This window comes from Nicotiana sylvestris, chromosome 12 (assembly GCF_000393655.2).
Source record: "Nicotiana sylvestris chromosome 12, ASM39365v2, whole genome shotgun sequence".
NCBI classification, from domain to species: Eukaryota; Viridiplantae; Streptophyta; class Magnoliopsida; order Solanales; family Solanaceae; genus Nicotiana; species Nicotiana sylvestris.
The window spans coordinates 37,048,037-37,060,097 of NC_091068.1; the positions used below are offsets into that span (position 1 = coordinate 37,048,037).

The window sequence follows — 12,061 nt, forward strand, 5'->3', positions numbered from 1 at the left end:
AATCATTTTAAGTTTTTAATATCGTACTTATTGGATCTGATATGGGATATGTTTAGACGAGTTTGCACCTAGATCCCTAAAGATCTTATGAAAATTGTAATAACCACCCTGAAATGCACTGTTACAATGTCCCGTTGCCTCTGATGACATTAACTTAAAAAAATTATCTCCTTACTAATAATAGTAGAGTGACAAACCGCAGTTGAAGCACCTAAAATAGAATTTTGATGTTTTTCTTATCAGTTATGGGAGCAATCGTTAGTAAATCCACAGTACGAGGACATTTCTAACATACAAAAATATCACTTTCGGAAAGGCTCTTCCCGGTTATGATTGATTGTATAATTAACATTTTTTTTAGCACGAAGAATTGATCTTGTATCCACTTATTTCTGCCGCTTTAATCTGCTTGATTAGCCGTGCTATTCTCATTTTAGCTAGTAACACATGATAGTTATTTTCTTAGTCCTTTAAAAATAATTTTTCGTTGAAGTACGCTTTGAAGATTTATCGAATTTAATAATTAAACATAAAAATTAACATGACACCTAAATATGTTCTATTTAATTTTAAGTGATCAAAATACCATGTGAAAATTGAAAAAAGATATAAGAAATTTTGACATATGAATATTGAAGAACAAAGACATGATTGACGCATTTTAATAACTTTTGATAAGAAAGTGATACAACTCATTATTTAAAGTAAATAAAAAGTTAATGCACTTCATAGTTCTATTAAATATTACATACCATAAGAAGATCGCAAATATTTCAGGACATTTTTTTTAAAGAAAATTCTATATAAAACCGTAAAAGTATGTATAAAAATTATATATTTATAGGTCAGTTCGCTTTGTGTTTTTTTACTCAAAACCAAACCACATCAAACCATATCTAATCGGGATTTTTAATCGGTTTGGTTTGACTTTTTGATTTGGTACGATTTTTCGGTTCGATTTGAACACCCGTATATGCAGCTATTGGACTTCTATGTGGTATGGAGGAAAGAATCCGAGGATACCATGATAAGGGACTACGAACCAAGTCTTCCGAGGCACCAATATTCCTTTTTGATCTCTGAATAGCAATTCCTTTCACTGAGGAATGTCGAACCATCATTTTTTACTTTTGGGGTCAATCAATCAGTAATCCTCTAATTTCTTCCTGAAAAGATCTCGCTTTACATGCTGGCGTATACAATTGAATAATGTTGTATGCGTTCATCTATATATCTTTCAGGATTAGCATTGTAGTTTTCCTAGAGATGCTGTGAGTTTTTTGCCAAATTAGGTGAAGTGAGAAAAACTAAATCTCTTTTCATCTTGAATCTAGCACCCTCACAAGGTAATATTCCTCCTAAAAGAATTTAATAAAAATATGTACCTTTTTTGGGGTTGAAGTGTGATAGTGTGAATGGAAAATGAGGGAAGAAGATAAAAAGGTAATTTTGGCTTTTGCACTTTGTCCCTCGTTGGTTAAAGACAAGTATTTTGTTGGGTATAAATATAGAAGCACTTCCTTAAGCTCTTAAAAGGAGCTAAGAGGAATGGGCCTCGCGCCGTCGTCGTCGCTCGCTCGCTCGGTTTCGGCTTCGTCTTCGGTCAATTGATTAACTTATTTTTTTGGACCAACAAAATGAAATTACTAAATATTAATATTTTATATTAATATTTTGAGTGATCGTTATTTGTAAAGGTAAATTAAATTAATTTCCGTCTTTAATTTTATTTTAAATATTCTCGCATTAAAACTTTCCCGCAAGTTCTAGAAACAGAGAGAGGCTGCATTTCACGAATAGCCATCTGCAGTGTGAACAGCCACTTTCACACCCTTTCAATCCAGAAATCCGTTGGTTATAAATAGGCAGTCATTCCTTCAGAATTTTTTATCCTGAAATCTTCTGATTCATCTCCTTCTTCTTTCTGCATCATTACTTTCAAAACAAAGTAAGCCGGTCGTGTGATTTGCACCATTATTTTGAGTTCGTTGATAACTTAGTGGTTTGAAGTGCCACTACCGCTAAGTTGGAAGTTCCGTTCTATCCTAGGAAGAATTTATCTTTTAACCTTGGACAACAGTGAGAGGATAAGATTCTTTAAGGACACACAAGAAATTTGTGGGCTCGGGACATAATACTGCTAATTTTTGTTCATCTATTTTTCTGTTTTAGTCACTTATAAAATCAGAGTTTCTAACAAGCTTAAAGAATCTTATTTTATATATATATCCTTGTTGTTCTGATTTTCAAAGTGACTAAAACTTTCGTGATTTTCTACTCCTAACGTTACTGTTTGTTGGAGATTAAAAATCTATGGGATTTTTCTACTCCTAATCAGTTTGAAGAATAATCTCTTCATTGTATTAAAATCTGTTTGAAGAATAATCTCTTTACTGTGTTGTCTTGGGTTGAAGAATTAAATACTTCACCATTTACTGAATCTGTTTGTGTCATATTGACATAAATGACTAACGGAGAAGAACAAATTGATCATGTTGTGACTATTACTGCTACCACAGTTTCGGGGATGCCAGGTCCTAGCCGTCCTACTGCACCTGCAACGGCTATGCCATTAGCGAAAAAGTCGGGAAAATTTTCTGGTGTTGACTTTAAGAGATGGTTGCAAAAGATGTTCTTTTATTTCACCACTCTAAGTCTACAAAGATTTATTAAAGAGGATGTTCCAGTTGTGCCCGAAGGAACCTTGACAACGAGCGCTTCCTGAGGCTTGGAAGCACTCTGATTTCCTGTGCAAGAATTACATTTTAAATAGGAAGGAAGATGACATGTACAATGTTTATAGTAACATTGCAACATCAAAGGAACTGTGGAATGCATTGGAAAAGAAATATAAGACTGAAGATGCTGGACTTAAGAAATTTGTGGCTGCCAAATTTCTAGATTATAAGATGGTGGATAACAAATCTATGGTATCCCAAGTTAAAAGAACTTCAAGTCATTATCCATGATCTCCTTGCCGAAGGTATGATCCAAATTAATACTTATGTTAAGAGTATTAATTATACTGTTATTAACAAACTTTTCTTTGAAGGTATGGTCATAAATGAAGCGTTTCAAGTTGCGACATTTATTGAAAAACTGCCTTCGTTGTGGAAGGACTTTAAGAATTACTTGAAACATAAGTGCAAGGAGATGACGCTTGAAGACCTTATTGTTCGTCTACAGATTGAAGAGGACAATAAGGCTGCTGAGAAGAAATCTCGTGGAAATTCAACAATAATGTGTGCAAATATTGTTGAGGAAGCTTCAGCGAGTAAAAAGAGAAAGAAGCCGTCTGGACCAAATAATTATCTAAGCAAGAAGAGATTCAAAGGTAATTGCCACAACTGTGGAAAGGTTGGACACAAGGCTACTGAATGTCGTGCACCAAAGAAGGACAAGAAGAAAAGTCAAGCAAATATAATTGAGAAGAATGGTGAAATAGACGACTTATGTGCCATGCTTTCAGAATACAACCTAGTCGGAAATCCTATAGAATGGTGGATTGATTTGGGAGCAACTCGACATGTTTGTGCTAATAAGGAGTTGTTTACTTCTTATGTTCCGCTGGACCCAACGCGACAGTGTTTATGGAAAATTCTGCTATTGCAAAAATTGAAGGAACGAGCAAGGTAGCTTTGAAGATGACTTCTGGAAAGATTGTGACTCTAAAAGATGTTCTTCATGTTCCTGAAATGCGGAAGAATTTAGTCTCGACATCACTTCTAGTCAAGAATTGTTTTAAGTGTGTTTTTGTTTCCGACAAGGTTGTAGTTAGTAAGAATGAAATGTATGTAGGAAAAGGTTACCTAACTGAGGGCCTTTTTAAACTCAATGTAATTGCCATTGATATGAATAAAATTTCAGCTTCTTCTTACTTGCTTGAGTCAAATAATTTATGGCATGAACGTTTAGGCCACGTCAACTTCAAAACTTTGCGAAAAATGATTAATTGGGAAGTATTGACTAAGTTTGAATGCTATAACTCGAAATGTCAAATATGTATGGAATCAAAGTATGTTAAGCATCCTTATAAGTCAGTTGAAAGGAATTCAAATCCTTTAGACCTTAATTCATACGGATATTTACGACATGAAGTCAATACCATCTCGCGGTGGGAAAAAGTACTTCATAACTTTCATTAACGGCAGTACTAGATATTGCTATATTTACTTATTTAATAGTAAATATGAAGCAACAGACTCATTCAAGCAATACAAAAATAAAGTTGAAACTCAATTAAACAAGAGATCAAAATGATAAGAACTGATAGGGGCGGTGAATACGAATCATCTTTTGAAGAAATATGTTTGGAATATGGAATTATTCACCAAACAACTGCCCCGTATTCGCCTCAATATAATGAGATTACGGAAAGAAAGAAAGAATAGAACTTTAAAGGAGATGATGAATGCTTTTTTGATAAGTTCAGGTTTACCCCAAAACTTGTGGGGGGGAGCTATTCTACGGCTAATCCAATACCCAATAGAGTACCCCATAGCAAAACACTATCCATTCCATATGAACAATAGAAAGGAAAGAAACCCAACTTGAATTATTTCAAAGTGTGGGGGTGTTTAGCAAAAGTGCAGGTTCCTACACCTAAAAGGGTTAAGATAGGACCGAAAACAGTTGATTGTGTTTTCATAGGATATGCTACAAATAGTAGAGCATATCGTTTCCAGGTGTGTAAATTAGAAAATCCTAACATTCATGTTAATATGGTGATGGAATCAGATAATGCTAAATTGTTTGAAAATATATATCCATATAAAAAGGAACATGAATTGTTTGTGGAAAAAACCAAACGACCCCGGGAAGGAACTAAAGAAAGTACAACAAATGAGGAAGAACCAACATACAGCAAGCGCCAACGAACATCTACTTCATTTGGAAATGACTTTGTGATGTTTCTATTGGAAAATGAGCCTCGTACGTTTAAAGAAGCCATGACGTCTTCCGAATCACCATATTGAAAAGAGGCACTCAATAGTGAAATAGAATCTATTTTGGGCAACCATACTTGGGAATTGGTTTATCTTCCTCCTGAAAATATATCGTTAGGTTCTAAGTGGGATTTTCAAAAGAAAAATAAAAGTTGATTGCACTATTGACAAGTATAAGGCAAGAGTGGTTGTCAAAGACTATAGACAAATGGAAGGTCTTGACTATTTCGACACATACTCGCCGGTAACAAGGATTACATCCATACGGGTGTTAATCACTTTAACCACTGTGTATGGTCTTGAAATCCATCAGATGGACGTTAAAACAGCTTTCCTAAATGGAGAGTTAAAGTAAGAAATCTACATGGAACAACCCGAAGGTTTTGTGGTTCCTGAAAAGGAAAAGAAGGTTGTAGACTTGTTCAAGTCTCTGTATGGACTTAAACAAGTACCTAAGCAATGGCATGCAAAATTTGACCAAACAATGCAAATGGGTTTGTAATTAATGAGTGTGATAAATGTGTCTAAATTAAAAACACTCCAAAACAAATAATCATTGTTTGCCTATATGTAGATGATATGTTGATTACGAGTAATGACATTGCCAATATAAATGCTACAAAGCGTATGTTGATTAGTAAATTTGATATGAAAGACTTAGGAGTTGCTGATGTAATCTTGGGTATTAAGATACAAAAGACTCCTGAAGGTCTGGCTTTGTCTCAATTTCATTACATCAAATCAGTGTCACGACCCAAACCGATAGGCCGCGACGGGCACCTGGTACCTTACTTGACCGAGTATCAATGTAATGTATCTTTCTTATTACATCATTATATACACGTGACATACGGGCCTAATAGGCCAACATAATCATTTATAAACTCAAACATAGGCCGACAAGGTCGTACAATCTTCCACGTATACGACATATATCTACAAGCCTCTAAGAATACATAAATGTCATAATGGTCGGGATAGAGTCTCGTCATACCAAACAATATACGTCTAAATCATACTAACCAAACAAGAAACTCCGAAGCAAATGGAGCGCACCAACATCTTCCGTTGAGCTGATAGCCTACTTGGAGGGATCTCAACCTGTCTATCGGGACCTGCGGGCATGAAATACAGCGTCCCCAGTCAAAAGGGACGTCAGTACGAATAATGTACCGAGTATGTAAGGCACATAAATAAGTACATAAGAGATATGGAAGAAATATAGAGTACACGACTCAACCTATAAGTCTGAATAACTTTGTAAATCATAAATTACTTTTAGCATCATGCATATGCGTATGAATGTCATCTCATGAATAGGTACATGTTTCATAACATTATCAGCCTCTGAGGGCATCCCATCATATCATATCGGCCACTGTGGGCAAAATCATCATTGTTTAACCAAAAATCTAAGTCTTTGGTCAAAGCTAGAAATAAAGAGAAATTCGGGTTACTGATAATCTGGAGACGAAAATAATAGAAGACTTCTGAGAATAATAAAGTAAGTAGTTTTGTATTTCAGTGTAATCTTAATAATATTTCGTGTCTACAGATGTTAAGTTCTTCTCCTTTTATAGTTGATTCTAGGAGAAGGTGTAATGCCTTTGTCTTAATGAGGCAATTATGAGCAATAAATGACATTAAAAGAAACGTTACACAATTATTTCTATTTAATTCAAATTTTCTAATGTATTTGATATTTAATGTTGTATTTAGACTCTTTTACGTCATCAAATTCGTATCTTTAACTTCTTCCGATCTTCGGTCTTTAAATGACTCGAGTAGGTATGAGACTCGTACCATTTGAGTAACGGTCCACACCTATGTTGCTTTCTTCTCCCCATATCCGTTGTCTCCCGTGCCTCTTGGCTATTTATTGCGTTTTGACCTTTTGACCAGTCCACGTGTCATGACACGTCATCTTCAATATTCAGACTCACTTTTTTCCCAATACAGATAGTCACCCCCACTTTCATTTATTTATCAATTAAATATTTGGGAAGTGGATCTTCACAAAAAAGGAATTTTTGCCGTAATCAATGTTATGACAGTACTGACGCTTCAGTTGTCTTTTCTATTTAATGCTCTACACACATGTCACCTTCTGATTAGCTCTGTAATTCTGCAGCCTTTTTTCAAGGCTTCATCATCCCCTCTATTCATGAAGTGATAGTTGCCTTTATTATAAGCTGTCCATCATTACACTTCTTTGTTTGACGAGTTCTATTATATACATATTTAACCTTTTTTTCTTTGGTTCATCCTTTCTCTGCAATGGCATCTCCGAATCCTAACCCTAAGAGAATCCCAATTCTTGATAGCTTCCCCAACGCCCCTGTAAGACATAGAAGGGGTAGAGGTGGCAGGCTTCGTAGCCTAGGATCCGTTCGTGGTGGTTCCTCTGGTTCCATCACTCCTTCTTCTAGTTTTGGCACTATTTCTAGAGGTTCTATCACTAAGAAATCCTCTTCTAAAGGTAAAGAACTTTCTGAGCCTCTTCAAGAGCCTTTAGTTGAGGAAATAGTACCCAATGACTTATCCTTTGAGAATGATAGAAAATCTCTTCGTGAACAAGTTGTTAATTTAGAGAAAGCTGACACTTTTCCTTCTCTAATCACTGAACATTTGGTTTCTATTGTTCGAAAAGATTGCAACTGGAGAAGTGATCTTCGTATAGTGATCCCTAATCCAAACCAAAAAATATCTTCTTTTATGATTGGATTTTCTTTTGTTTATACTTACCCCTTCACTTTGGGATTTATTCCTGCTATTGACCCAGTTATACTTGATTTTTGTCGCTTTTTCAAAATTTGTCTGGGACAAATTTGCCCCCATGTATGGAGAGCAGTGGCTTGTTTGAGGTATTTGTCCGTAAAAGCCAATGTTAGCTTTACCTTTCCCCACCTTATTCATCTTTACCACCCCAAATTATTCTGCCATGGGGTTTTTACTTTAACTGCAAAAAGTAAAAGGGTCTTGGTAAGCCCTGAAGATGACAAGGATCGTGGGTGGTACACTCGTTATGTTGCTGTACACACAGTTGATTTGGTAGGTGAAACAAATACCCCCTTCCCTGAGAAGTGGAACTTTGCACGTAAGTTTTTTTTTTACTTACCGTACCTAGCTTTAAGAATTTCAATTTCTTTTCTAATTTCATCTCTTTTTGCTTTTCTGTAGCAACTATGAGAGAGGTGGAACCCGTTCCTAATTTTCGTGGTTGGGTAGATTCAATCTTGAAAGCCGTGCCTATGGAGGCGAGAACTTGGAAATCCATTTCCAATTTACATGGTTGGAAAGTGAAAACTCACGGTATGTATCTCTTTATGCTTTTTCGTATGTTAAGTCCTTTCTTGTTTCTAAATTTTTTCATCCTTCTTTTTGTCAGGATTTGTTATTCGAGGAATGACAGCTGAAGTAGCTATTGCCCTTCGAGCCTCTTCTGGTACTTCACTCTCTTTGGAGAGAACTCAAGCTACGCTATCAAAGAGGAAAGTTGTAGAAGAGGATTCTGAGAATGATGAAGATGAAGACACCTCTTTAATAGCTAGACCAAGAGTTAGGAGACGCATCATTTCCGAGGATGAAGCTGAAGTTACCCCTGTCCGTGCCTCTCTTACCGAACCTGTTCATATTCCTTCTGATGATGAAACCACTCCGAGGGACACCAATGAGTCTATTCAACGTCTCTTTGTTGGTGGTTTTGAAAGTGGAGAACTAGGTCCAGTTTTAGATGAAGTTCTTTTTTCTTCCTCTGTTCCCATTCCTTCTATTCCTCCGTTGGTTTCAAGTGCTTCCTTGCCCATTCTATCCGTTCCTGCTCCCTTATCTATTTCTGCTCCTTTGCCTGTCTATGCTCCCTTACCTGCTTCGAGTCCTTTGACTCCTGTTATTTTCACTTCTTCTACCGCTCCTCCTTCTATAGCTCCCCCTTCCTCTGTTCAACATGCAGAGGAGGGTTCCAGTAGCAGAAGCTTGGCCATGAGGAGCGTTACACTTGATGTTCCTGCTAATAACAGTCTTTTAAGGAAGTTTGGTGGAGCAGATGTCTGGCTTGGGCCTTTGATTGGAGATATTGAGAATAAGAAGATGAGCAGTCACAGTTGCTTAACTCTGATGAATGACATAGTTCATTCAACTTTGAAGGTATTTTTTCTTTACTTACTAACAAGTTTTTTTTTATCTCTAAATTCTTATTTCTATGAGTTGTCACTATAGGCTAACCTCATTGGTACAGAATTGATGGGAAGAATTTCCCTTTTGGAAAAGAAAACTCGTGAGTCTGAAAAGTCTATCCACGAGGCTGAGGAAATAGCCAAGGGAGCCCAACTAGAAGCAGCTAATTGGAAAGAGCAGTGTGAGAATGCTCAGGGAACTATAGAAGAATTGCAAGAGAGTAGAAATCACCTGGAGCAGCAAAAGCGAGGTCTGACTTCTGAGTTAGCAGTTGCCAAAGCTTCTTCAAGTCAATTTGAAAAAGACAAGGAGCGCCTTGAATGTTGCTTTTTAGAAAAGTTATCAAAGTCAAGTGAAGAAATCAGAGAACTTAAGGCACTCTTGGACAAGAAAGAAGAATATGTAGGAGAATTAGTGCAGAACTTGACTCAAGTTCAAGCTGATTTAAAGATCTCCTCTGACAAAGTACGTGCCTTAGAGAGTTCCCATGCCTCCCTTGAAGCTTCCCTTGATTCTCATTTAGCTGAACATCAAGTGTTAAAGAATGATCTTGCTATGTGGGAAAGGGAGTATGGACTTCTTGAGGAGAAGTTTGATTTAGAGGTGAGTTGGGCTTTCTTAAACTCTCGTCGTGATGCTTTAATGGAGGTCAGTCAAGAAAACTTTGACTTAAACTCAGAGTTGGCCAAAGTTTTAGAAACCATTGAAAGAACCCAACAATCATTTGACTTTCCTTCTCCGGCAATTGAAGCTCCCGTGGCTAAGGAATCTGTAAATGACGAAGCCGTTGCTGTGGCAGTTGAAGTTGAAGATGTTGCAATTCTAGCTCCCGAGGGTGAAATTTCTACGACTCAGTCTATGGAAGCTAAAACTTCCATGACTCTTGCTCCCCTTGTTGAACCTAACAGTTCAAGCCCAGCTGAAACCGCTCATGTTGCTACTTCTTTAGAAGTTGCCACCGTGCCTGTGGCTGTTTCTGAAAGTGAAATTAATATTGCAACTTCTGATGTGCCAACCCCTTTAGTGACCTGTTAAATTTCCAGACTTTGTTTTTACTTTCTTTGTTGGATGATGGTTTTATCCCTTAGTTATTTTTTAAGGGATTTTTTGGTGAAAGTTCCCAGTTATCATAATGGGGCATTTGTATAAACTTTTTGTTGACTAAGTTTCTACTTAGTCTTTTTAATTTTATCAAGAAGTTTGTTAGTACTTCAATGTGTTCTATTCTTGCCTTTTCCAAATCTATTTAGGACTTATAAAATAGTTTAGCATTTTTATCCTTTGAAAATGCTTTATGATTCTTCTCATGACTTATTAACATGAGGTTTATAAAAGAGGGCCCTTTCATATATATCGACACTTAATGAAGAAGACGTCTCAACTTCATAATGGTGTTACAATACGATGAAAGAAATAGGAATACACATGTTTTGTTTGAAACAACTGTAAGCACGTGATTTTTGCCCTATATGAGAATTACTCCCAAAAAATTCAAAAATAAAATAAATTTTTCTTGGTGTGCAATTTTGTCATATTTTGTGTAACTATTTGTATGTTTGTCTCTGCATGTTTATTTGTTAAATTATTAAAAATACAAAATATGTCGCATTTCGCATGTAGGATTTAATTATACAATTGTTAGTAACTAAGTTTGTTTTACAAAAAATAAAAATTACAAAAATAGGCATCGTTTGCATTTTTAGCATTTAATGTCCAAATATACAATTTTATGCTTAATTATTACTTAATTGTGCGTTAATTGTTATTGGGAGTTAATTTGCACTTTTATAACTTAATTTAGTTCTTAATAATAGTTTAAGTATTTTTATAATTTAGTTTTAGAAAAATAAAAGAAGAAAAGAGAGCGAAAATATAAAGAAAGTCGGAATTGGGCCTCTTCTTCGATTTCAAGCCACAGGCCCAAAAAATGGCTCAATCTTCCCAAACGACCCAGTCCATTTCGAACTGGATCGACCCAGTCCATAATCCAACACCCCTATTATCTTACAAACAACACAAAAAAAAGAGAAGAAAACCCTAAAAATATACTAACCCATCCGCCACCCCCTCCCTATCTTCTTCTTCTCCATTTTTCTCCAAGGTCATCCATGGCTTCCCCATCAAAGCTCAACCATGGCTGCCCAACGTCAACAAAACCAGTAGCTCCAACGAACTCCATCTTCTCCAAACAAAAAACGCCAAGCAAGCTGCCTTTCTTCTTCGTCGTCGCATCCAGACGACCAGCGTCGTCCCCAGCTGCTTCTTGCTGCCTCTGCGTCGTCCGCGTCCAGCTCGAGCTGCTGCTCCATTTTTCCCATAGCTGCTGAACGTAGCAGCACCAGACGACCAGCTGCTTCCTCCGCCATGGTTGTCGTTGCTACTGCTCGAGCTTGCTTCAGCTGCGCGATGCTGCCGCTCCAACTCCCCATCACTGCTGGCTGCACGCTTCTGCTTCACGCTGCTTCTCCTTCCCCGCAGACGACGGCATGGCTGCTGTCACTGCTGCTCCATCGATGTCGCTGTTGCTGCCGCCGTGCCGCGATGCTACAGCTCGCCATGGCCAGCTGCTTTTGCTTTCTTCTTCGTCATCCAAACAAACCCCATTGCAGCTGCTTCAATCCAGTTCGAAAACGAGATTCAAACCATCTCGTTTGTTCGAGTTTCGGATGGGGTCGTAAAAACAGTCCATACGAGTTCATCGTCGATCGGTCGTTGTTGTCGTTTCATTTCCGGTTAGTTGGTTTTTGAATCTCATTTATTGTCCGTAATTTTTGTTCGTTATTTTCGGACCCAGAATCAATAAATGATTCAATTCTTGTTTTGTTTGTCTATCGTTTGAATTAATTTTTAGTTTGTTCATGTGTTTTGTTGATTTTAATTTTCAGATTCAAATGGTAAATTAATTAGTTTGTTTTTCATGTTTATTTCATGTTTGTTTT

At 36.8% G+C, this 12,061-nt stretch overlaps 1 protein-coding gene across 1 annotated transcript; it reads left to right on the plus strand.

Moving 5' to 3' along the window:
- The first annotated feature begins 2,464 nt into the window (after positions 1 to 2,464).
- On the plus strand, positions 2,465 to 3,636 carry LOC138882914 (uncharacterized). The gene is made up of 3 exons (XM_070163558.1): positions 2,465 to 2,631; positions 2,774 to 2,955; positions 3,053 to 3,636. The coding sequence occupies exons 1-3, from the start codon at positions 2,465 to 2,467 to the stop codon at positions 3,634 to 3,636; spliced, it is 933 nt and encodes a 310-aa protein (XP_070019659.1).
- The last annotated feature ends 8,425 nt before the right edge of the window (positions 3,637 to 12,061 follow it).

Excerpts from the sequence above, each read along its gene's own strand:
- LOC138882914 (XM_070163558.1), top strand. The coding sequence starts at position 2,465 with ATGACTAACGGAGAAGAACAAATTGATCATGTTGTGACTATTACTGCT. Across the intron at positions 2,632-2,773 it reads AAGAGATGGTTGCAAAAGAT|GAAGGAAGATGACATGTACA; the intron begins GTTCTTTTATTT and ends CATTTTAAATAG. Across the intron at positions 2,956-3,052 it reads CCAAGTTAAAAGAACTTCAA|GTATGGTCATAAATGAAGCG; the intron begins GTCATTATCCAT and ends TTTTCTTTGAAG.